Here is a 26,984-nt window from a genome sequence, read left to right as displayed (position 1 = left end):
CTAGGCTGTGAAAGAGACTGTGTCAGTGTGGCCCGGAGACAAGGAAGGATGAGTGAGGTTCCCCTACGGCATCTCTTTGCTCTCCTTGCTCCTTTGATATTGCTTAATGGATAACACATCACCAAGTCTACGTCTTCTTGGCAATGAATGCTTTAAACATTTAAAGCGAAGGTGGTCTTCCCAAGAGGCCTTTTAACTGACCTAAGCCAACCCTATATTGCCCTGCTGCTCCGGAAGAAGGAAAGAAACAGGCTTGATCTGCCTTTATTGGTTCCATGTGTATTGTCCTAGCTTGGCACCAACCCCCATCAACCTCATATGCCCCAAGGTCTGGGAGCCCATACTCAACAGGGTTCTGCTGGTGGGAGAGCTGGGGGCAGGGCACCTCCCTCAGGCATTCAATGTTGATAATGGCCACGATTCCAGGCTCAGATAGCCACAGCTATTTGGGCTCCAGATCCAGGATCCTAACCTCCTCCTTCCCCTGGGATGTTTCTATTTGGATTTCTGTTGTTTCCCTGCTCTCAGCAGGTCTAAGGTAGATCTGTGTTTCTTCTCGCTTACTCTGCCTGGCTTCCCTCTAATTACACAGAATAAAATCTGGCCCTGTCTATCTTGTCTCTGCATCTGCGGCCAGCTTTCAATTACCCACGCCTGGATTATTTGTGGCAAACATCCAACCAGGGGTTCTGCCACCCAGAACGTTTCTGAGTGCAGACTGACCGGCAGCCACGCTGCTCAGGGAGCATGAACTCATCTCATTAGGAGCCCGAGCCAGGGGTTTGGAAGGGAAATCTGCCAAAAAAAAAACTGCACGGTTGCGTTTCCCAGCCAAAGAGAAACAACGTCTGTATTATTATTTGTTCCTGATTATCTGTGCCCTCCCTCCTGGCCCCTTAGGACACGGACGCTGATGGCGCAGCTGTTTCTCTAGCAAAATTCAAGAGAAACCGTCACTCTTGCTTTCCCGCTGGCATAACTCCCTGATTTAATTCCGTCTCATTCGCACTCTGGCAGAGTGTGAAGGGCAGAGCCGTGGGGAGGTCAACAGGGGAATGTAACCCCGTGGCTGGGTCGGTGGAGGCCTGGAACCCGCGCCTGGACAATCTGCGTTCAGCAGCAGCGCAGAGACCCACTCCATCATCTGTACAAATGGAGCGGAAAATGCCAGAGCCACTGTCGCTTGTTCCTGGCTTGCCTTATCTAGGTCGGGTGCCCCCCTGTCCAGTTTACCTTCTGATGATGTTTTGTTTAAAGCAGCATTTCCCATATGGGGGGGGGGGGGGCCTGTGAAACATTGTTTGGGAGATGTTAATGGGGCAGGAGGCCAAATTCTTTTGGAAGAAAGATGCATGCTGAATGTCCTTTTAAAATACTCAGTGACACACTAAAGGCTCAAGAAGATGCTATTTTGGTACTAAAATCAGTTTAATTTCATTTAACTCAGTAATCCTATAACTTCTAAACTTGTTTAGGAACAGAGTAACAGTTTTTGTTGCTGTTGTTTTGATTTCGTTTTTTTTTTTTACAAAATCCCCATGCAACCAGTGTTTCAAAGACCCTATTCTAGTTAATGTTAGTAAGAGTTTCGATCCCCAGCAAGTCTGTGTGGGGAAGATGCAGGGGATGGGGGGTGAGAGGCTGGCCAGCCCTGAGGGCTGACTGGCCGGATGGCAGGCCTGGTCTGGGGGAGACGTTGGGGTTGGGCGGGGCGGGGGGGGGTGGAGGGCTGTGTAGGGGGCGGCGCTTTACCTCTTGGTGCTGCAAGCATCCAGGCAGGTCGGGCACTTCTCACACGTCTCCCCAAAGGCCCCTGGCTCCGTGCACTGGCACTGCCCACAGACACAGTGCCCGCGGTCACTGCAGATCTGGCCATCCCTGGCCTGGCACGTACTGATGTCTGTCGAGCAGTTACAGTTGTCCCCGATGTAACCTGCGTGGCATTTGCATTCTCCGCAGTGACAGTCGCCATGGCCTAAAGTACACACACGGCACATCAGCGCCTGCCTGCTTACACGGACACACAACCAACCGCCCAGCGCCTGCCGTGTGCCGCACACTGGGGATCCAACAGAATGAGACGCCGACTGTGCCCTCGCAGGCCGTCTGGGCAGACAAAGACGGCCTGGTGCTGACACGGGGTGACAGCAGGGCGCCCGGGCAGTGCGTATGGCCCGGCTGGGCTGAGTGCTGTTCCAAGTCGGTCCAGAACTTGGCCAAGTCGTGCCACAGGCCCAGGACACCAGAGAGCTTCTTCCTGTCTCCCGTGTTATGTGATTAATGGCCCCAGAACCTGTGAATGTGACCTCGTATGGCAAAGGAGACTCTGCAGTGTGATTAAGTGAAGGATTTTAAGATGGGGGAGATTCTCCCGGATTATCCAGGGGGGCCCTAGGTCCCCACAAGGGTCCATATGGGGCACGGGGAGATCTGACTACAGAAGGAGGTGGCAACGGACAGGAGAAGCAAGATGCTGCGCTGCCACCTTTGAAGATGGAGGAGGAGACCTCGAGGAGGCCGGAATGCAAGGAACGCAGTCCTGCAAGACGGAAAAGGGGAAAAGGCGAGGGAAGTGTCCTCGCCCAGACCCTCAGGGCGAGGAGTGCGGGCGGCCCTGCTGCCACCTCGACTTCAGCCAGAGAAAACGATTTCAGACTCTAACCTCCAGAAAAGAGAACACATCTGAGTTGTTTTCAGTCGCTAAATTTGTGGTACCCTAACACAGCCACGAAGGAAACCAACAGAGTTGTTGCCCCGCAGTCTCAGTGAGACACTGATTCTTGCTCTGGCCTTGGAGCCGCAGGCCAGAGCCGGATGACTCACGAGCAGGTACGGGGGACGGCAGCGGCTAACACCGAACTCGCTACGCGCTGTCAGGCTTTACAGCACGAACTCGATGAATTCTTCCAACCATCCCACGCGCACAAGTGATGAAACTGACACACAGAAGGAGGAAGCAGCTCGCTGACGGCCAGACAGCTAGCGGCTGCAGAGCCGGGACCCAAACCGGGGAGTGGGGCTCCAGGGCCTACGGTCTGAACTCCAGGATCCGTGGCCTCTCAGGAGAAGAGGACAGAGCAGGCCCTAATCAAGATGAGAACCAGCTGAAGGGCCCCCGCTCCCCGCTTGCAGGAGGAACCCTTTCCACAGCCTGCAAGGGAGGAGGAGCTGGGCATCCCCTCCCGGTTCTGCAGGCATCAAGGGCAGGGGAGCTGCTGGGCTCAGAGGACTGAGTAAGTGTGCGCACCAGGCACGCGCGTGTGCACGCTGGACAGCGAGAAGCACGGACAGCACCAGCCTCCAAGGGGGCCAGGAGCCTGACAGTTAGTGGAGTCTCTATGTTTTGCTAACAGAGGCAGAAAGCGGTGCTACAGATAGCACTTAATTTTTTAAAATCTTCCTTATACTATCACTGCAGCATATTGTCCTTTCTCATGCCATTTTGCTAAGGCTAATATTAATAGCACCAAGAATTTGTATTTACTGAGAACCCACTGACATACTAGCAGGAGACCAGGCAGGCAGGGGATGGCATCAGACAGGGGCGCCTTGCATTTTATTCCCGCTCCTGAGTCAGTTATCCTTGTAGTTGGACCTCAGCACCTTCTAAGACAACCAATGAGTGCGACCCACAATTCACGTCAGGACCTAACTCCAGAGAGCCTCTTCACCCCACTTCCTTCCTGTCCCCCTCCCCAACCTGTCTGCCTGTTGAGCCTAGAATCTGCAGGAGGCAGGGAGGCCATCTGGAGCCGCCAGACCTCCCCTCCCTCCCGTGCATGTGGGGCAGCCTCTCTGCAGCTCAGGGGATACAGAGCCCCAGCAGATACTTTGCTGGGCGAGAGCACCCTCCCACTTCACAGCCAGCGCCGAGGCACATGGCAGCCCTCTGGGAGAGGTGAGGAAAGCCAGACCCCACCAAGGAGGAGGCTGTGGAGTACAATTTAACTGCCTGGAAGCTGGCGTGTGATGTGTGGGCCACAGGAGAGAGCTGCACCCCTGCTCATGGGTTATACGGTGGGGGGGGGCGGGTAGGGGCATGGGAGGGAAAGGGCAGCAGAGAGCACAACTCACCCGAGGGAGGGAGGCCTGCACACCCTTCCTCTGCACCGATCCCCGAACAGCCCTGGCAAGCAGGAAACCACGCCCCACGGGAAGTCTTCCCAAATGAAATGGATCCAATCTGCACAACTCCCTAACTCTCGGCCTCAGGACCACATTGGTCAAGAGGCTGTTTTAAATTAAAATGGTTCACCGTCAGGGTGATTTTCCCCCCAACATTTTATTATGACAATTCCAAACCTGCAGGCAAGTTGAAAGGACTGTAAGAGAACCTCCATCCACTCACCACCCCCGTTCCACCATCAGTACGCAGCCGGCTGCTTCATCACACATCCCTCCATCCCTCCATCCATCCATCCATCCATATTTTTTTAAATGCATTTCAAAGTGAGTTGCAGTTATCAGTGCACTTGAGGAGTGGTTTTTAATACAGCTCTGGTCTCTCCAGTGGCTTGTACATCATGCCATCCCGTCAAGCAAAAATAGAGGAAGTAAGAGGCACGGCTGGTGCTGTATTTACAAACAGCAAAGACACTACTCAGGCCAGAGAGACTGCTTTGTTTGACATGGTGAGTGTTGTTTCCCTTCCTTCTCTGTTTTTGGCAGCAATATAAAATGAACCAAATAAAAACCTAGCACGACATTCCAAAGTGTCGAAGGTTTGGTGAGGAGGTAGTATATTATTTCGTCTGGGGTGAAGTATGGGTGTGTGTATGTGTTGAAGGGAGAACTTGCTCCCCATGGTGACTGGGCATCTAATGTGAAAAGATCTGCTGCTCACTGAGAAGATGGCAAAGGTGCCAGCTGCTCTGTACTTCCCACCATGACGGTTAACTGGCAAGTAAACCCAGCTGCCTTGGGTACATCTGACATCATGAAGACCTGAGAGCTCCAAAACCCAGTCCACAGTCAAAGCAGTTGAGGGTGCCCCTAGATCTGGGGTGCAATTACAGAGCTAGGAGTCAAGGGCAGGAGAGAGTGCGAGCTGGCAACTCATCCAAGGTCACCACGGCTCCATGGAGAGGGACGGGACTCACTGCCAGAGACCTAAGCCGTTCCTGAAAGCCTCCTACAGCACGTGAGAGGCATGGACGTGGCGAGAAAGAAATGCTGTGCAAAGAACCTGTGAGTGAGAGCACGAAGCGCCCCGGCCCACAGGAGGAGGGTGGGCAAGCAGGTGGGAGCCGCTGAGGGCCGGGGGACCTCGGAAAGTCCTTATCCACGTGGCGTTTTGGCCTCAAACATTTGCCAAGTCCAACGCAAGGTCCCAGCAAGTCAAACTAGGAGAGAAGCCACGCTCGGTGAAACGGCTGAAGCCACTGGAGTGCTGTCCTCGGGGACTCCCGTGATGGCCCCAGTTTGTCTGTCAGGTGGTTCACCGCCTCTCAAAGACAATGGAAAGCAGCTATGGCAGAGAGGTGACGCATGCCTCGTCCTCCTTCACTCCCACGCAGACCGTGCCGTCTAAGCAGGGGATTCTCTGCCTTGGAGCCCGGGCTTGGCCTCAGAATCCTCCTCAACACTGTCCTCCAAGGAGGTTCTACCGACTGGTGGGAGACGGCCCACAAGGTGCAACCGCTTGCCACGTCGGTTTAAAGTTTCCAAGTCTCCCTGAGAAAGCGTGACCCATACAGAGTGTCATAAACTTCGTAAATCTGGTCACAATTTATCCTAATCCAAAGGTCTCGGACCCTGCACTCGGGCCTCAACCTGCCTTTCCCTCAACCTGCACGTACAGAGATTTCCACATCCTCTGGTCAGCCCTTGGCCTCTCCTAATGCCCTAGTAGGAACATGTTATTAAAATGACAAGGGTCATTCGGTCCCGTCCCCAGGCTCAATAACCCATCAATCACCAGGAGAACTGGAGGGGGAATGGGAACATGATCCTGGCTAACAGCACCCAGAGGGCGGGAGCAAGGACCCTGCATCAAAACAAAGCTCATAAAAAAAAAAAAAAAAAACAAAGCTCGTTTATAACGCTTCCCCGGCACCCTGGCAAAGGGCGCTGAACTTCATGACGCCTGTCTAATACCGCGCGGACACAGAAATATTTTCATTACACAGAGACAGGGATACTGAAGGGCATGTGAAAGCACTTTGTAAGCTGTGAATTGCTACATGTGCAAGCTATTATTAGTACCTTTGTTCGAATGACTGATAGCTAAATGGACAGGAAGTTGTCAATGTGTCTATTTATACAGAATTTCAGCTCTACAGAATTCAGCAGCTTTCCATCAGCAAAACGGTGCTTGTGTGGGCCATGGGCCAAGACGCAGCCCCCCCCACCCCACCCCCAGCCGATCAAGTAGAATACTGGCTATTCAGAGGCAGGGACGCCCCTGAAGCAGGCGGGGAAGGAGCTGCCAGAGAGGAGGGAGGGGGCACGTGAGGAAGCCCCAGCGCCAGTGCTCTGTAGAGGTCAAGAAGGGCAAATCCTACAGGGCGGTGGGGCGGCGAGGGCAGGATCCAGTGGCAGAGAGGTGAGGAGGTGGCCACAGCGAGCGCGGCAACTCCCACAAGGAATCGGGCTGTGCAGGGAAAGGAAGAGATGGCGGAGAAAGGGGTGGGGATTTTGAAGAGGGGATATTCGAGCATCCTTCTGATCAAAGAGAAAGATACAGAAGAGAGAACATTTTGGTGGAAGTGGAGGGATCGAGGGAAGAACAAACCCCAAAGAGATCATAGCAGAAAGAGGTTAGTGGGGTGGGGGGGCGAGAGAGAGAGAAAAAGAGAATGAGAGAGCGAGTAGCTGCGGGGTGAGGACTGTGGCCGGAGGAGCTCAGGCTAACCCCAGTCAGCTGCGTGAAAGGCTGGCGGCTGTGCTGGAACCACGTTCAAGTGTCACCTTGGGCAAGTCCCTAAACCTGACGATCATTTCCTCATCTGTCAATGAGGGCAATGCCTTCCTCGTGGGAGTGTCATCAGAAATACTGGTGTTAATGCAAATCAGGCCCCTACCCACGGCAGCCAGCACAGGACCGGACCGCCCCTGCGCCCCTGCAGCTCAGCAAGGAGCTCGGAGGCTGTCGTACTGGACCGCGGTCACAGGGCCGTGCAGGCGTGACCTGGAGAGAGGGCTGAGAAGTCGGGGATCATGCAGTGGGAGGGCACAACCTCTAAACGGGGGGAAGATCAAGGGGGTAGAAGGCAAGGATCTGCAGGAACGAGGGGCGGGCTGACAGGGGTGGGAGGCGGCCAGCGCCCCTCGTCCTCAGGAAAAGGAGGCGTGGGCGTTCTTTCATGAGGTGGAGGATGAAGGGGAGCCTGTTTACCATGGAACATGGGTGGTGGCTAACAGCAGGGATACAACGAAACATTTGGAAAATGAGGCAGTAGAGTGTGGTGGTTAACATGTGGCTTCTGAAATCACGAGAGCCCGGGGTTGGCCTCCTGAATCTATTTACCAGCAGTAAATGATGTTTAACCCCGCTGCATCTCGGCTCCTTCACTTTAAAATGGGGCCTTATTAAAGGTGTCCCCACTCGTAGGGTTGTTGTATGGGTTCAATCACATAACCTGTATAAAGCGCTTAGTGTTTGGCATATAATAAGTGCTCAGTTAATGCTAGCTAGCTTCATCATTGTCGCTGTTATAATGGGAGTGTGTGGGGAGCGGAAGCTTGGAGTAGATAATCTCAGAGAATGGGAGAGGGAATCATTTCTGCGAGCTTGAATCAAAGACTTCCAGAATTAGGGAGTTCCCTGGCAGTCCAGGTGTTAGGACTCAGCACCTGCACTGCTGGGGCCTGGGTTCAGTCCCTGGTCAGGGAACTAAGATGCTGCAAGCGGAGCAGCTCAGCCGAATTAAAAAAAACAAAAAACAAGCCTTCCAGGGTTAAAAGCTCCCATAAGGTTACGTAATCCACGCCCAGCCCAAAGCGAGAACACCCAGGGCCTGGTGAAGCTGCTCCTTGGCCCCAGAGCCTTGCACGGAGGCCGACACCCAGCAGCACCGGAGGCCCTGCCGGGGGGCACTCCAGCCCTCAGCAGGAACGGGACAGCTAGATGTCTGAGGCACGGCCCATGTGGCCCTCGGCCCCAAGCTGGACTCCGGCCTGCAAAGGCCCAAGGCAGCCCTAGGGTGACCTCAGAGGACCTGCGTGAGGGCCCTGGGGCTGGAGGAAGGAAGGAGCCTGCCTGGGATGAGGCAGAAACAAGAAGTGGGTGTCTTCTCCCCATCCTGGCCCGGTCAGGAGCAAGGGTCATGACCACAGAGACGTCAGACCCTCAGGGTACAAATGTCTCTCCACAGCTGGTCCAAAAATAGTTTCCATCCAGCTCAGGAATGCACTGCACGTCCCTTGCTGATCAGCTTCCGCCCCCTCCCTTCGGCCTCCAGGAGGCCTTTCAGGCTGGCAGAGGGCTGAGGAGGGCAGGGCTGCGCTCAGCTCCCCAGCCCCCCAGACAGGAACGGCACCTCCCTTGCTCCTGTCTCTCCCTCTCCCTATCCCACTATCTGCATCCCTCTCTCACACAAGTAGGTACTCTCAGTTTCTGCCTCCCCCAAGCTCCCCCACGGGCACCCCTCCTCCCACAGCCCCAGCATCCTCCTCCCGCAGCCCCAGCACCCCTCCTCCCACAGCCCCAGCATCCTCCTCCCACAGCCCCAGCATCCTCCTCCTCCCACAGCCCCAGCATCCTCCTCCTCCCACAGCCCCAGCATCCCTCCTCCCACAGCCCCAGCATCCGTCCTCCCACAGCCCTCTGTCTGCCCATCGTCCTCCCCTCCTCTCTCCCCTCTTCTCAGGACAGGCAGCGGGTAAACAGGAAGTGGTTAAGAGAAAAAAGAAAAGGAATCGCTGTGGGCTGGAAAGCCTCTGCTCATTTGGGTGAGTTCCCTGCCTCGGAAGCCAGGTCTTGTCTGCGACGTGGACACCTCTGGGTGACAGCCTGGCCCCGCTCCTGGAACTCTCTAACAGCCGTCTTAAAAAGGGCAGGAAGACCAACCAGAGCTTTCTGTGCCTCCAGCCGCCGGTGTCTGTGTCAGGGGTCCCAAGACGCTGCTAAGCCAGGAGGCCCACGGCCCCGCCCTCCTTAGCATCAGGTTGGGGTTGGGAGCTGCTCCCCGAGAGCCTGTGAACGTAGACGTCCTGGGCACTCACACAAGCTCCATGGGGAACCACAGCCAAGGGCGGGCTGACCTGTGGCCAAACGCACACACAACGCTTCCAGAGCGCCCGGCCTCTGTGTTGGGGCTTTGGACTGGGAAGGGGAAATCCCTCCTAAGAGGCGTTCTTTCTGGTACCTGGCTGACGAGCAAGTGAGGGTTACATCACGGGCCGGGTGTTCTCAGTGTCCCCGGGTCTGGTCCCCGTGGGAACGCGCCCCTCCCACTGTCTCAGTGTTCCCTTCCATGCACTGGCTTTGGTGCCAGAAAAAGGAGAGAACAGAGATTCTGGAAATGCACAGGACTTCTACCCAGTTCCCTCATGAGGGATCTTAGCCTGACTCTGGGCACCTCAGCAGAAACTAAATAAACCTCCAGGGTCGAGAGAGAAGTCACTCTCGAAAGGTTGTGTCCTTCTCACCACAGGCTTCCCGAGCCTGTAAACACAGCCTGTTCTTGCCAAGGATGAGTTACTGACGAGAGAACTTGCCAACTAAGGGCTGCTCCTCTCAAAGACAGCACAGCTCTCCTCGCTCATCACCAACCCCGGAAGGCAGCTCTCACAGAGTCTCCTCAGACCAGCTCGGTCTCACCCTCGTCACTACTTGGAAGCCCTCGGCTGGGGACGCGTCTTCTGGACGGGAGCTACCGTGCAGCCTCACCTGGCTACTTGCTGGCTCTGGACAGCAGTCCGCTTTCTTCATCAATAAAAGAGGGACGGTGGTTTGTCTCCCTAATGGGATTGGGGGAATTCGTTGTACATGTGCAATAAAGAAATGTATGGTTTCAAGAAATTTCTAATTTCACTGAGAAATCAAGTCATTAAAATCTCTTAATAGAGAAACTTGATGGAGCACTTACAACAGGACAGGCATTGTTCTAAGCACTTTACTTGGATTTTCTCATTAGTAGTCCCAATCGCCCTACGTGGTGGTACGATTATTACCCTCGTTTTTGCAAATATGGAAAATGAGGCACAGAGCAGCCAAGTAATTTATCCAAAGTCACACAGCAGGCAGGTGTCAGAGCTGGGATTTGAACTACATTTGTTTGGAGCCCATATTCCTAACCACTATGCGTACTGCCTCTCCAGTATAATCCAGGCATGACTCAGTGATAAAAATTAAAACAACACATAGGATAAATGTTCAAGGTGACCTAGGGTGTTTTATAGCTTAAAAATGTGCAACAGATCCATCCCCAAGGCTGGCAGATGGAACGCAGGAGTTGAGGAGAAGGTAGGAAAAAGGATAATTCCTGGGTTTCTGGCTCGTACAGCTGGATGAAAGGTGGAGACAAGGAAAATCAGGAGAGGACGACAGCTGAGAGGAAGATCATGAAATCAGTCTGAGACATCCTGAGACCGAGGTTCATTCAAGACATCCAAGTGGAGCTAAAGGGAGCCTGAGAGCAACACAAGGGTAACTGAAGGTGTGGGCACAATGAGATTCCTGAGAGAGACTCTGAGGGAGAAGACGTCTAAGCTGTGCCTTGGACAATCTCAGCACTGAATGGACTGCCAGAGGAGAAGGATCCCACAAAAGAGCCTACGGTTTTGACTGACAGTGGGGAGAGAGCTCTTCCAGGTGGGCGTGGCCAACAACATCAGCTGTCACTCAACAGTCAAGTAAGATGAGAGCCGAACAAGCCTAAGATGCAGCAGGACACAGCTATTCAGGACCTGGAAGACCTGTTTTGGTGGAAACATGGGCCTGAATCCAAATTGGACTGTGCTGAAGGCTGCCTGGGAGGTGATACATGAAGTCAGTGGGTGTAGACAAATGTTTTGAGGAATATGGCTGTGAATATGGAGGAAAGAGGAGCTTGCAGGGGGGCGGCGGGGGGGGTAAGGGTTTCTCTTTCTCTGTTCCTTTTCTTTTTCTTTTTTTTTTTTTTTTAAGACTGGAGTCCTGGCATGTTCTAAACCTGACCAGAAGACTTGGTTAACAGGGAGAGTATAGATATACAATCACTTATCACACGGATATATTTGTTTACGCATTTGCCTTATCTCATTGGCTTGCAAACCCAAACAAAATCAAAGACGGTGTTTTATTTTTGTTTGCCTAATGCCTAGCATGGTGTCGGGCACACGGTAGATGCTAAGAACGTGTTGACTGGTGGAGGCTCTGAATGACATCAGGACAAGCCTGAAGTCCTGGGGAAGATACCCGATGCTGGAAATTAGAAAAGGAATGAAGTATTATTGATGCTTATAAACTTAAATGTGATTCTTGAGATATTTCAAATTCTTAACAAATGCCCAAGGAACCCAGAGACCTGAGGATGACACGAGAAATCAAGACTAGGAATTCTCTTTCCTGTGGCAACCGCGGTCATGGTTGAACAGAAGTCACAGGCTTTGCACCCGATCATGTTCTTGCACGTTGTTCAGATTTCTCCAGCAAAACGCTCTTCAGAGATGTGAACAATGATGCATCCTCAGTCTCAGGGCTCGTTGCTCCCCTGTCCTTGGCTCAGTGTCAATGAACCAGGCCTGACAAGCTTAACTGAAGGTGCTTCCCGATAGGTGATGCCCTGAGAAGCCCCTTACCCTTTGCCTTCATCTGCTGAACTGCACGTTGCATTCTGTGTCTGATCAGCAAAATATGACCACTACTAAGCACATGAGGTGATGCTGCTTTAAGCTAAGCTTCCCCAAACCTCAAGAATACTCTGAGATGATAGCTCTGGCTAGAAAGCCAAGACTCCACTGTTGAAGGCAACAGAGCTCTGTCAAAGAATATCTTTGCCTTTCTGGTCTTAGCACCTGGTTTCTCGATGCCCAGCTGCCACGTCCCTCTAATCACTACTGCATTCCACACGAGGGCACCCAGGGAAGGACTTGGTATCTGGCCCAACTCTATCCATCACAGGGAGATTAAGGCAACGGAGGGAAGATGGAAAAGCCTGAGTTCCTTAATGAACTCACCTTTCCAGTTTCAAAGGAGTGTGATGAACCATAGTCCTCATAGGACCCTAAGAATGCTGGCAGGCCCTTCTGGGGAAATGCCAACAGCATCTGGGGAGACATGAACTCACTCCCCTTTCCCCTGGTCACTGCAACAGGATGAGAGGGTTACTATTTTCAACCTGGAAAACTCTCGGGTTGTTTACCAGTTGCCATATTCCACCCTCGGTTGGCCACTGTTCAGAGCCTGCAGCAGCACTCTCAATGGACACAGCTGGTCTGGAATGTCACATGAGTAGGCCACGCTGAAGCCTGGCTGCCAGGAGCCCAGCCAAGCCAGGAGATGGCAGGAAGCAGCCGCCCAGAGAAGAGCATCCCCTGAGGGTTAGGGTAGGTGAGCTTTTCCTAGGCCAAGGCTTCGGGCCAACCACCAGCGGGGAGCACGGCCAACATGCCAGTCTTCTCAGCCACAGCCTCCACCACACACGGCTGATCAGTAACAGTCACCTCAGTCTCCTGGTAGAGGAACAACCACCAAATGAGATCATGCATGCCAAGAGCCAAGAGTGTTTTATACATTAGAAGAGGCTAACGAAGGCTCATGTAAGGAAAGTGGGTCCAGCCTAATCAATCCCAACAGCCAGACACCCACTGACTACTAAGGAACACTCTGTGCCTCTCATCAAATAATAGTCACGAAGGGACGGGTACTTCGGCTGGCCTCTTGCTCTGCGTGTGTCCTTCGGCCTGGTCTGCTATGTCTGATCTATCCTTATGTAACCCAGAGAAACTCACTTAGCAAAGCAGAGACTAAAAGTTTCCTAAAATTTTTGACCAGAATAAAAGAGCACTTATGAGGTAAGACTTGGAAAATGCGGGCTAGATGCTTCAGTGACGGCAGGAAGGGCTGAGCTGGTATTAAAGAGACTTGGGAAGGGTCTCGAGCTAATCCAAATGTGTAAAATTCGGTAGTGACGAGGTAACTATTTACCTACAAGGTTCTCCTCGTCTGAATCTATCATCAAGAATCTCAAGGTGCTTTAAGTCCAGGTTCTGGGCCTCAGTTTCCCACAATGTAAACAGTCAGTGCAGGTAACAGACAGTTGACCCACTGTGTGCGACTGGTGGTGGTAGAAAAGGCAGAAGATGCAAATGATCCCACTATTTTGTGCTTGCTCGTGAAGAGCACAAAATACTAACAAATTAGCCTCAGTGTGTTTCCAAGGAAAAACCTCTCAATATACTAAAAGAGTGTGTTAAAATAGATTCTATTTATTATGATTATTATCATTATTATTACAATGTTTGCCTAAAGGCCAATGATGTGATGTCAAATAACATACCAACCTGGGAAGTATATTCCTGTAGCTTAAGGACGGTGGGCCATCTGATGAAGGCTTTTGGGGGTGATGGTTGTGGGCTGAGGGCAACAGGCAGGGCTCAGGAAGGTGTCCAGGAGAGAGTGAGACCGAGCAGGACCCTGTGTGATCTTCCAGGGACAGACCTTCCCCCTGCCCTGTGTCCTCCAACTCTTTGTTTGTAGAAAAGCTTTAACCTCCCAAGGCTTCCCAAGTTCCAAAGAGCAAATTTAATCAGAGAAGTGAAAAAATGCAGGAACAAAGGAAAGCGGTCAAGCAAGACAAAATAATAGTTTAGCCATAAAACAAAGTCAAGGACCCTTAGCTCCTCCTCAAGGGCTATAGATGACATCCTGAGCCATATCCTTGAGTTGTTTTGCAGAAACTAAACCCCTCCCCAGGTAGAGGAAGTTGACTGCATGCTGAGCACCAGCACATAGTCCCCACACCATAGACCCCAGACCAGTTGGAGGCAGAAAACTGATAACTGAGATTTCCCAAAATATCACCCTGTTACCTCACCACAAGCCAATGAGAAGAATGCCCATAAGCTGATTAGGCACTCTGCAACCCTCACCCCTAACACTGCCTTTAGAAACTCTTCCCTGAAAGCCCTTAGGGAGTTAGGGTCTTTTGAGCATGAGACGCCCATTCTCCTTGCTCGGCACCTGCAATAAACACTGTGCTTTCCTTCACCACAACACAGTGTCAGTAGATTGGCTGTGATGCATGTCACCCCAGTTCCTTTCATTAACAAGAAGATGCAAAACTTCTGGCAGACTGAACTCACTCAGAGCAACTTCCAGACACCAGCGAGCGTTTGGATCTGGGTGGAGTCCTTAGGTCAGCGTTCTGACAGTCAGGAACACTTACCCCAAAGGAAAACAGGGCTCCATCCAATCCCACCCCACCCCACCCAAAGCACTGAGCAGCAGAGTCCTATAACCAGTTATGTCACAGTTTCCAAAATCAAGACCAAACTCTAAGTGACAGCTCAACACCCAAGAAACAGAAACAGAGGAGCCGTACGAATAACCATTTCAGTCACCAGAGGTCTCCCATCATTTTCAATTTAACTAAGAATGGAAAATTTTCTAACGTGTTATTCTACAGTATCAAAAAGTGAATGCCAGCCAATTCTATACAGGACTAACATCTCATCTTCGGCATTTCTCATGGTTTTCCTAGGATTTTCCTTTTTTTTTTTTTTTAAAGTTTCATTATTTCCTTCACAAGCCAAACTCCATGACCTTGGATCAGGCCTGAAGTTCAAAGGCATGAGCAGAGTCCTCATCCCAAGCTCCCCTGTCTGCACACTTCCCTTTCTAAACAGACAGAAAAGGGCGGTGAGGTGAAAGCCAATGCTCAGATTACTCCATTTTTCACAGTCACTGGTAAATTGTTGCTTAAGATGTTTCTGGAATCAGGATCTGAGCAGTGAGCAAGGGCAGTAAGGAAACTCCATGCCCAGAGCTGAGCTCAGCGCGTGCAACAAGGCAGGTTCTCAAAATGGCTTGCCAACACGCTTCTTATCTTTCAAGATCTCACACAAGTCTGGATGGTGGAAGTAAGTGGTTCATATGCTCATTCCTCAATCGAAGAAAGTTTCTGAGGAGTGGAAAATTCTAGGGACAGCAAACATTTAGAAATTAATTCAATACTGTGAGCAACTCCAACTCTGTACCCCTGGTACCCAGTACAAAACCTGGCACATGAGGAATGCTCAGTGAGCTCTTGAATGAGATGAATGCAGCACTCTACCTAAAATAAAATGACCTCAGTGACAGACCAGTATCTGCAGCTGCACCAAGGTCACACACTTACTACACTACAGTTTTTCCAAAGAGCTTTCTCCAACCTCAGGCTGCAAGAGGCTGGATGACTCCAGAGCGGAGCAGCCCAGCTCACCTGGTTCATGCAGCCAGTCTGAAAGGTGCATTGTTTTGTTATGTGACTAAGCCCTAAATTTCAGTACCTTGTTGCCTTTCAAATGAACTTGAGCAATATCTGGATGCAGATGGAATTCTTAGAGAATTCCTGACCACTAGATAGATGCCTATTGAGAACTTCTGAAACCAGCCTCTTCTGATGCCATGAATGTCTCTGATGCTTATCTTTGTGGAAGAAAATCTTCCTCCAGGAAGGGAGGGAGGAGGAGGACAGCTCAAAACACTTACTCCACACCCTGAGTGGGGAGGCAGAGTGCAAGGAGCTTTACAGTTACTGTCCTATTTGATGCTTACAACAACCCTCTGGGGTATTTGACAGATAAGAGAATTTGTCAGAGAGGGTAAGTGAAGAGTCCAAGGTCAGAGGTGGAAAGGGGGAATGCCAGGTTTAGAATCCAGATTTGAACACGCGCTGGTCCTCGAAGGTCCTGGTAAGTGGTCTTTTGTGGAAGTATCTTTACGAATTATGGGTGTACCATTCCTTACAATCATAGTTACTGAAGAATACTGTATCAAATTCCGTTCTCATAGCCACCGTATTCTGAGTACTCCAAAATGGAAGATGACTCTCTTGGTCTCTGCTGTCATGTGCATAACTAGGATTTCTATATTACCAGATAAAGCGCACTGCTATGAGGATATGCTTTAGAGGGAGAGGAGACCTTTCTCTATAATGCATCTTTGTATTTGCAAATAGCAGCCGGGTAAACCATCAAGAAACTGACTAGAGACTAATATACAAGAAAAGATGTGAAGAATTTTCTAGGCCATCCCACCTGAGGCACACAGTGGTAGCAATGCCACCAAGAGGCCCCCTTCTTCTTGGGAAATTAAATATGTCAAATCTTGGTTCATTCAAAAGGTACTTTTTGAGGCCTTTGTCATGGAGCCACATTCCAGAAGGTCCTATAAGTCATTTATGAAATATGCAAATTGCAATGCAGTGACAGAAGGTAGAGCTGTGACCACAGTCCCAGAGATGGCCACCAGGATACTTATTGTGAGTGTGAAAATTACATTTCTGAAGAAAACAGTATGAATAGGGTGAGAGGTATTTTTATAAACATATCTGGATAACTGTTGCCATGGAGGTGTTTCACCTGGCAAGAATCAGCAAGTCCAAAGCTAGGGCTTAATGTCAGAGGCACTTTTACCAGGAGAGGCTTAACATAACCTTGCGATACTTTCTGGAAAACATCAGCCCGACCAGCAACCTGTGTTTGGATGCTGGCTCTGGCCACTAGGAATGATGCCACTAGTGTCACTCTCCACATTTTTTTTTTACATCTGAGAGAAAACTGTGCAGTGGCCCCTTGACCTCTAATTGCCTGCCACATGTTAAAGGATTCATATAAATTTATATGGACAAACTGGCCAAAAAACCTATTAGATGAAGTAAAATATATGAGACCTTACTTACATATACTTTTGGGATCTCACAGTCACAAGACCAAAAGCATTCTGTTCAAAATTCTATATTCTATTTGATGTAAATTTTCTCAATATATGAAACCCAAGAAGTAGACTATTAGCAAATTATTCCATGTACGCCAGTGCATGCATTTTAAGTACAGAGACTGCTGGAAGCATCAGGGTTGCGACTGATTTCAACAGTTTACCATAACGGAGTAACTCAAATCCCAGGAAATGCACTGTTTGGGTACAGAAACCAGCAAAGAACAACAAAGTTTGAGCAGTAACCTTTAATTACATTGAAAACAACTGAACAGACCATGTCCTTCTTCACATGTTCTATCAGCAGAGGGATTCTGAAGGGTCTACACTTTATGAGACTCAAAAGAACAGAAGCCCTCACAATGGCCCCATAGCTCCCTTTGTACACACAGGAATAGTCTACGGACAGAACCACTCTCTAAGTTATGTTGCCTCTAGAAACCAGACGGAGAAACTGCAGCCCTGGCTGCACACACATTCCCATGACAGTGTGTCACAAAAGTAATAACCAAGTTGTTCAACTGCTTCCAGACGTTAGTCAGATTTGCTTCACTACTAACTTTTACGATGTATAACATATCACAAGCCTGTAATCTCTAGCCCGTCCCCTCAGTCCTGTCTCTTGGTTGGAGGTAAGGACTGGAGCCTCTTACAGACGGAAAGACCAGAGAGAATTGGAGGAGCTTCTCTCCAGGATGTCCCCACTGGTCCTGGCCTGGCTCTGCCTCAGCCCCCGTCTGAAGATGGACCAGAACCACGCAGCTACCGTGGGCCCAGCTGCAGGGGGAAGGGCTGAGAAACACTGAGAGAACGCTGAGGTCAGCTGCTCGTGAGTCTCCGAGTCAGCATCTTCAAGACCAGAGTCGTTGTTGAGAAATAAGACTTCTCCCCCACAAAAACCCTGAATGTAACAGCGATCCAAGAGCTCAAAACCAGCGGGCCAAATTCCGGAGAGGGAGCCCAAAGCTGACCACGGGAACCAGGAACTGGGGGCGGATCCCTCACCCACCCGCTGCTGCCTCCTGAACAAGCTGGAGTGTTTGTGAGACAAGGAACGAGGAGCTGGGTGCTACATCGACGGCCCGGAGGATCGGTCCTGCCCGGAGCTGGGCGTCCTTCCTAGATGATCACACGCCACCATGACCTTATTCCAGAAACTACTGTCTCCAGGAAGACCTGGATAGCTTCAACTAGTTGTTGCTTTCACAGTGAAGGGGTGGAGGAGGCTAACTGGGGAAAGGCAGCCAAGTGTTCTAATTATTGATGTGTTCAAGTAACTCAACTTCAGGCACTTCTTAGGATGTAATATTATATGAAAAAAAAGCTACAAAATGGCACACATACACACACTTAGAAAAAACTTAGAAGGAAAACCTCTTAAAGTATGAATGATGGAATGGTGAACAATTTCTTTCTCTGAGAACATTCTAGACCGAAGAACAATCCTACAGCTAGTTGGAGTTACTCTCTTGACTGACAACACACTTTAGGAAGGGATGCATGTGAACCAGTGAGGGTAAAAAAGTTCTTTGTCTGGTTCACCAGATGGTTCAGATTAATCCTGGTCACCAAGAAGGAGACAGACAGCTCAGACTGACCACACATCCATCAACTCCCCCTGTATTTTTCAAGCTTTCCAACTTCAGGGGAACGAAAGACATCTCAGCTCAGCAATTCCGAGGAGTTAGTGACTCAAAGCGCCACACATGTGGGAGCCCCAAGGGCTTTTTAATTTAATTTTATTTATTTTTTTATATAGCATTTCTTATTAGTTATCTATTTTATACACATTAATGTATATATGTCAATCTCCCAATTCATCACAGCACCACCCCCACCCCTGCCGCTTTCCCCCCTTGGTGTCCATATGTTTGTTCTCTACATCTGTGTCTCTATTTCTGCCAAGGGCATCTTGAACCTCCTGTTTCCACACCTGGGGACACAAGAGAGTCTCTCAACACGACAGGGCTGGATGGAGCGAAGGGAGGAGCGAGCACCCAGCATCTGGCAGGAGCCTGAAATGCAAGACTAGCTCAGGAGGACTGTGGGTATTCACTCAGCTACAGAATACTCCAGTTTCCAAAATGACCGGTTTTCCTTACTAAGGCCTCTCGCACCTCATGTACCACCCGCCCCACACCTCCAGGCTCTGTGCTGTATTATTTTCGGAGGCACATGACATCTGAGGGAAGGAGGGGAGGCAGCCCCCATGTGCTGGGCCCTGTTTCCTGCCAACCACCGTGCTGGGTCCTTTATCCACGTCTTCTCTTTCAATTCTCAAAGTGATGCAGAAACAAGGGAGGGCTGGGGTGTTTTTAGAGACAGGAAAACCCAAAGTCCAAGACAACCCAGGCAGTCGGGAGGATAAACCATGGGGATGAGATCTGCACAGATCGCCCGACCTAGCAGCCCTGGCTCCCAGGCAACACACACACAAGCAGCCTTCTGGACGAAGACACATCAGAGGATTATTTCTGGTACCTGAGGGGTAAGGAGGGAGCTCCGTGATAATACTTGCTAATATGTTAAAAAAAAAAAAAAAATTCACAGCTGAAAGCCAATTACAGACACAGCCAGGCTTCTTGGAGCATTTATGGTGGCTGCTAAAGGGAATAGGCAGTCCATCCACCCCGCCGTGCCGGAAGTCCTCAGCAAAGCCCCGACTCACGGGGAAGGCGGCCCCGCCTGCACACTGGACAGCAGCTGTGGCTCCCAGGGGTGTGTGGCACTGACTCTTAAAGGAGCCAGTGGTCAGCAAGGCAATGTGCCTTAGACACATTCTCTTACTGCTCACAACAGCTCTGTGCCCAAAGTGACACAAGTAGCACGTGGTGGTGGTGGTGGTGGTGGTGGTGGATTTAGGCTCGGACCTGCCTGATCCCAAGCACTTTTCCTGCTAATCCAGACAGAACCATCCTGTGGAACCACCCAATCTATCAGAAAGAGTGGACCCTGTGGCCTGATCAGCACATCAAATCCTGACTCTTGCCAGCTAGCTGACTCTTCTATGACATTATACGTCCTACATTTTCTGGAGCAATTCCGAGTTTGAGCATGCTGGTTCCGTTGCACCCATGGGTGTGCTCATACTTGTCTTATGATGCATTCTGCCCCCGGAGGCCTCACGGGTCTACGCTGTGCAACCCTCTGCACTTGTTTCTCCCATGGAGGGATGGTCACCCCTCCCGCAGTGACAGATCATTTATATGTTCTGATGTTTGTGCTTTCCCATGTTTGTGCTTTCTCTTCCCTGCCACACTCTTAAGTTCCTTTTAAATCGACACTTTACCACTGGAAGACCGTTCACAAAGAAGGAATCCTGGAAACAGAATACACAGCAGTAGACGAAACTACAATCCTGCCTAAAATTGTTCTGCTGACTCGACTGCAGGTGGCATGGTGTTGGACAGAATGACCCTTTAGAGACATGATTTTACAGTATCTCGTCAGAGCGCAACTCCCAGAACGGGAGCTGCCAAACTGTAATTTAACTGGAACCCATGTAAAGTCCTATGCTTAGATTCAAAAACTTAAGCGCCCCAACGTGACACAACAGAAACTTGGCTTGGCTGTAGTTCATTCAAAATATTAAAAATCTTCAACTTTTGGTATAGAAGTTAAAACCAAGTTCAATGGTACAATGTGATTGTTTAACAGAAAAGAAAAAGTGAGTGTTGTTAGGATGTGTTAATGGAAGTGGAACGTTCAGGTCACAGGAAGCAAATGTTTCGCTGAACTCGGGGCTGAGCCCTCGTTACCCAGATAACAAATAACATGCCTGATTCTGAGAGGCACACTTAACAAAATGATAGAGCCTCAGAGAAGGAAGAGACCTGGTGTCCAGCCTGGATAAGAAAAGAGAACAGAGAAACATAAAGAAGTTCTCAGACGTGTGACAGTTTGTCATGCGGAAGAGGGAGCCTAAAATGTGAACCGCTGAGCAGAAGTGACTGAGAAACAATCTTCTGTTTGATATAAAAGGAAACTTTCAAATCATGTCTGTGCGAGGCAGAACGATGGCCCTCAAAGATGTGCACGGCCTAATCCCTGGAATTTGTACCAGCGTTACTTTACACGGTAAGAGGGACCCTGCAGATGTGATTAAGTCAAGGATCCTAAGATGGGGAGACTCGTTGGATTATCCCGTGGGTCCAACGCAAATCGCAGGGCTCCTTATAAGGAAGAGGCAGGAGCATCAGAGCAAAGCAGAGGTCAGACTCAGAGACATATCTCAGGATGCTACACGGCTGGCTTTGAACACAGAGGACGGTGCTACAAGCCAAGGGATGCAAATGGCTTCTAGAAGCTGGAAAGGGCCAGGGAACAGATTCTCCCTTAGAGCTTCTAGAAGGAATGTAGCCCTGCTGACACCTGGATTTTAGCCAAATAACACCTGGATTTTAGCCAAACCATTTCAGACTTCTGACATCCGGAACTAGAATAGAATACATTTGTGTCGTTTTAAGCCACTAAGTCTGTGGTAATTTATTAGAGCAGCCATAGGAGATGAATGGGATGTCTAACAAGGGAATAACCTCTTCTGGCCCCAGGGAGCTCCCCGTCCCCAGGGGCAATCAAGAAGAGGCTGATCACCTGTGTCAGGAATGCTGTGTGGTTAAGTCCTGGACGACCCACAGCCGACCCCTCCAACTCTGAGAGTCCACATCACGTAGCAGTGCCACCTCCTGCTTTTGCATTCGACACACTGGTCCCACCCCCAAGGTTTGCCCTCATCTTCTCCCAGGAGGACTGTGGCAGTAAGTATAAAGCATGCTTTGGGGATGTCCAAACGGCACCCAGGCCTGTGCCTGGCTCAGAGCAAAAGTGCTTGCGGGGTGCCTACCTGAGCAGAGGACTCCTTTGTTCCTGGCACAGGAGAAGTTGTCGCACTCGCAGAAGGGCCCGTAGATCTTCCCAAACTCGCTCTCGAAGCAGGCGCACTGGTTGCAGCTGCACTGCCCGCGTCCGCTGCACAGGGGCTTGCCCTCCGCTTCTCGGCACAAGTTCTGGTACCCGCTCTGGCTCTCCCCTTCCTGGCACTCGCACCTGGTGCCCAGGTAGCTGGGGTTGCACTCACACAGGCCGCAGACGTAAGTCCCGTTGCCGCTGCATCTGGCGCTGTCCGGCTCCAGTCCTGTGCTGCAGCTGCACCTGCAGTCGTAGGTGACCCCCACCTCCAGGCTGTCCCGGAATCCCACGGGCCGCAGAGTGAACATGGGCTGCGCGTGTTTGCCCGGGCAGCTCCGGGCCTCCACTGACACCTCAAAGGATGCCTGCGCAGGAGAAAGAGAGGGGACGTGGTGGCCATGGTGCATCTGGGCCTCCCGCTGTCTGCACCAGCCTCCTGATCAGCCAGGGGCCTGGCCTGAGCACAGTTCCTCCAAGGTCCTCAGTGAAGAACTGGGGCCAAATCCAGCCCCTCCCCACACTCACGGAGGGCCACTCCAACGGCCCGAGGAGGAAGAGGCCCCGGAGACAGCAAGCCCCTTCACTTTACCCAGGAAGGGCGTATTCAGGCGTGCCAACATTTGACAGGCATCATGCTTGATTCTTTAATGTTCATCATCTTTTTTACCTCCCAGAGGAAAAGGGCTTCCACAGGAAGGTAGAAAGATTCACTCAAGGTTACAAGGTTCTCTTTCTCCCCTTTTCACTTCTATCCTATGCTCTTCCCGTCTCCATTTTGAAAGTCAACAAAATATTCAACAATATACCAGGCACCTCCCTCTATGCCAGGTTAGACGTGGCTCCCTGAACTCATGGGGCGCTGTGGTCGAGATGCCCTGGCAACTGCCTGCCCTTCTGCAGAGGTGTTTCCTCCCCTGCTGGAGAAGGGAGAGATGACTCTTGTGTCCCTTCCAGCATATCTATCTCCACACAGACACACCTGAGCCTCCCTCTGCCCCAGTTTCTCTCTGCGTGATCCTCACAGCTGTGTCTTTCACAATCAGTCCACGGTCCAGAGGTTGTAAAGAAGCATCATTGCCACACACACGGACAGACTTTTTCTTATTGAACAAAGCATGTACAGGAGTGTTGCTAACTCCCGAGCTGCTTATGGGTTGCCATGGAAACAGGCAGCAAGGTGGACCTCGCTGGCAGATGGCAATGGAGGAAAGATGCCTGTTAGCAGCCCACATGGCTGGGATGTGAGGAAAGCAAGGACACTGCTCGCTGTGATTCTCCCAGGGAGTACAGCGTGATTCCACCTTCCCCTCCCCGCCACCATGTGGTGAGAATCATCCAGCAGGGCCCTCCAAGCAGGGCGCTGTGGAAATCTGCAGACAGGTAGCTGGCACGCCCTGACCAAACACCATCCTGAAGTCCTTCTCCCCTGAACCGACAGAGGCCTGGTCTCACTCCAGAAACTGACCCACCGCCTCTGGCCCAGACGTCTTTCTTTTTCAAAAGGCTCCTCAGAATATTCTGAAACTCAGAACAAGTTAGGAACCACTTTTAGCTACTGGTATTGTTAGCTCTATTATTTGGGTTGGAATAGAACTGGTTTTTAAAAAGCCATCAATAAACTGCTTTACTGGGTACTCTTTAGGTAATAAAGTATATTTCTGGAGAACACTCAAAATATCTTTTTCTAAACGTTCTACAGAGGGCTTCCCTGGTGGCGCAGTGGTTGAGAGTCCGCCTGCTGATGCAGGGGACACGGGTTCGTGCCCCGGTCCGGGAAGATCCCACATGCCGCGGAGCGGCTGGGCCCGTGAGCCATGGCCGCTGAGCCTGCGCGTCCGGAGCCTGTGCTCCGCAACGGGAGAGGCCACAACAGTGAGAGGCCCGCGTACCGCAAGAAAATGAAATAAAAAGAAACGTTCTACAGATCCTTGTCACTTTGGGATCTTTACTAATTCTAAAAGGCCTCCCCTCTGTGACATCTAGGGACACCCCCCCGCAGGGTGGGAGCCGGAGCGCGTGAGGCTGAGCAGGAGACCCCGCTTCCTAGGTCCTGGAGAGAGTCTGCTTGGCAACAAGACACCAGGAGTCGGCATTAGTGAAGCAGTATCACAGCAGACACCATCAGACAGGTGCGCTGAGGACGATGACCAGGAGCCAGGGTCAGAGGACGCCGGGCGAAGCAAGCCAGCTGCAGACGGTGGGACGGGCCCACACCCCACCTCCACGTCGGGGGTGGGAGGCGGCAAAGGGAGAGACTGGCAAAAGCACGTTCACAACCCGGTTCCCACGCCCTCAGGTACAGGTGGGCTCTCGAGGTAAGGAAGAAAGATGCGGACCCACCCAGGGCACCGCAATCTGCCTAGCGGTTACCAGGTGCCGAGTACTACGTGCACCAGGCCCCGTGCTGGGCATTTCCACGCGCGTCTCATTTACATGCCCTAGGAGGAGGCATCCTCATTTACCAGAAGGAAAACGGGGCTGGTGGGCTCCGGGAGCTTAGTGCTGGTCACACAGCTGGGGAGGGGTGGGGCTGGGCCTGTGCTCTCCTTGGCATGTCACCTCCCAGAAGTAGGGAATGAGGCAGATGTCCAGTGTCCAGACCTGGGTAGAGAGAGAGAGGCCCGGCTCACAGAGGGACCACTAGATGGGAACCCACCCAGTAGTGACCAGAAGCTCCTGGTCAACTTTCAACCTTCCTGCCTTGGGCTGGGGATAACCTGAGCCCGCAGATGGAAGGACAGGGAGGCTGCACCTGACCGAGGTGCCACGGGGCATCAAGAATGTGGAGAGAGATGAACATCCCTCCCGCTGAGGCTCGGAGAGACGCCTACTACCTCCCAGGGGAATAACTTTGCTGGACTTGTTAAATGGAAAGCCCGGCCCCCCACAAAGGCCGCTGCGGGTCAGAAGTGGAAAAAATTACAAAGAAACAGCCTGGACCAAGAACCAAAGGCATTTAATTATTGCAAGACTGTGGGGAGTGTCCATCTGTGAGCATAACCTTCCCCCAGGAAAACTGGCCTGCACCAAGGGATCAAGTAACAAGAGAGGGAATTAAATCTCCTGGGCCTCGCAGATGTCTGTGTTTGCTGCAGAGGGAGTGGAAAGGTTGGGGATGCCCCTGAATCAGTGCCGGCAGCTGATCACCCAGGATTCAGAACGATTCACACACTGTCTGCCCAGTCTAAGGCCTGGCTTCTAAGCAGGTCCCCGTGGCCTTCTTCAGCCAAAGCTCTGGTCTAACCGAGGTCCAAGCTGTCGGGCCCCATGCAGCCTAGCGTGCAGTCGGCCACCTGATAACCAGAGAACAGGTCCATTTCAGCCACTACGTCTCAGGCCCTGCTGGGCACAGGAATGCTATAAAAAGCACTTCGGCAACAGCAAGTCAATCTGTTCTGCTACTCCTCCCTTCAGAGTCCATTTCCCTGAGGGCTCAGGAAAGAATCCAGAGAGTCTGTCAGGCAGCTGGAATGAGGCTTCTCTTCCCTGATTACTGTGGACTCTTGAAAGGGAAGGCTCCCCAGTTCCAGGAGACTTTCCGTTTTCCCACTCCGAGATTCCAGAGGAAGGTCGCGGACACAGCAGTCCTCCCTCCCGCCCAGTCTTATTATTTGAACCTCATTGGGATGCTCCTGGTTCCTGCACAGGGCTGCCGGCCTGACCACCCTTTCAAAGGGGCTACCCAGCCCCCACCCAAACCCACGCTCTGCAAATGCCAAGTCCACTAGGAGCTCGCCGAGACAAAGCGTTGGGCATGGGCAAGGGGTGGAGAGCCCCAGGGGAGGGGCCGGAGAGCGGGACGCTGTGGGAAGCCCCCAACGGGGCTCACTGGGTCCTTTGTACCGGGCGTTAGTGCCAGTCGCACAGCCAGCCACTTGCATACTGATTTGTCAAAGCCAGTTCATGAGAAAACTGACTCCCAGTGGCCAGGCCCACTCAGTCAGCCCTGGTTGATGCTGGGAGGAAAATTAGGGGAAAAAAACAGAAATCACTGGATTTGGGACTGCAAGATTTCATGTAAGGAATATTTCTTTGAGGACAACCTTTGTCCCTCACCCCCTACCACCTCCTCTTGCTTCTTGCCTGGACAGATAGATCTCTTAACCCAGAGGTCACAGGACAGTCACAGAACCATGGCCTCTGATTGGAAGTGACCATGGAGACAGTGCCCCCCCACCTCCTCCACCTCTGCAGGAAGCTCTGGTTACATGGAGGCGAGACCTGCCCAGATGCCCCTTGAACCCAGCTGTCCCAAGGCTCCCCCTCCCCCATGGGCCATGTCCTTATCCACAGGCCAGACCCCGAGATGCACTGGATGGCAGTTACACCCTGTCTGCTTTCCCTAACCCCTCTCCTCCAGTGAGCCCCCGGGCCCTTCTGCTGTGCTCTTTACTCCTGCCTACCCTCCTCGCCATTTCTGACTTACCCAGAGCCCTCCCAGCTCATGGCACTAAAGAACGGAAATCATGCCTGCCAAATACTGCCAGACACCTTAGCTTGGCACGTATGTCCTACCAGTTGGCCCAATCCCGCCTCTGCAGCCCCAGCTCCTCTCTTCTCAGTTCCCAACCCACTCCCCGCCTCAGCTGCTTCACACCTGCAACGGGGCAATCAATGCTCGTTCACACCTTCTCGGACTCACCGCTAATGGGGCCTCCCCACTCTTTTTCTATGTCTGGAAAACTCGGAGCCTCAGCTCAAGCAGCACCCCCTCTGCGATGCGGGGCCCTTCCTCCTTGGGGCTCCCGCAGCACCAGGCCCAGCTTTCATCACTGCCCCCAACCCTATGGGGTTGACTCCTGCACCTACATTTCCTGCACCAGATTTGTCCCCGCGACAAATGTCAAGGGGGAAGTGCCCACATGCTCAGGAGCAAACCTAAGTCCAACTGTCAGCTCTTTGGAGAAAGTTCAGCCTGAGATGAGGGACAGAAGTACATCTCTCCTTCAGCAATAAGGGGGTTGAGGGGAAGCCCCCCAGTTCTCCCTCCAGGCCAGCTCCGTGGGCACGTGCCCGTGCAGTCACACAGCGCCCCATGCTCAGAAGGGCCCGTGCTTAGTTAAATGCTCTGCTGTTGTCATCCTGAAATTCTTTATTTTTTAACAAGGACCCCACGTTTCCATTTCGCCCTGGATTCTGCCCCCCACTGCCTCCAGGGCCTCAAAGAGCTCACCTCCGGCGGCCTGCAAGAAGCACTGGGTCCGGCTATGACAGGCAAGTGGCCACTGCTCTG

The 26,984-nt window shown here is 51.7% G+C and overlaps 1 protein-coding gene across 2 annotated transcripts in view; it reads right to left on the bottom strand.

The window, feature by feature from the left end:
• The window catches only part of ITGB5 (integrin subunit beta 5), a 110,888-nt gene that overhangs the window by 7,638 nt on the left and 76,266 nt on the right, over positions 1-26,984 (bottom strand). For both annotated transcript variants that reach the window (XM_079922976.1, XM_079922975.1), the window contains exons 10-11: positions 21,687-22,116; positions 1,753-1,975 (exon numbers count right to left, since the gene is read on the bottom strand). In XM_079922976.1, coding sequence (XP_079779102.1) covers positions 1,753-1,975; positions 21,687-22,116 — 653 coding nt within the window. The remainder of the gene's footprint in view (positions 1-1,752; positions 1,976-21,686; positions 22,117-26,984) is intronic.

The sequence above is a fragment of the Stenella coeruleoalba genome (assembly GCF_951394435.1).
Source record: "Stenella coeruleoalba genome assembly, chromosome: 5".
NCBI lineage: Eukaryota > Metazoa > Chordata > Mammalia > Artiodactyla > Delphinidae > Stenella > Stenella coeruleoalba.
This window is presented reverse-complemented; position numbering and strand designations above follow the sequence as displayed.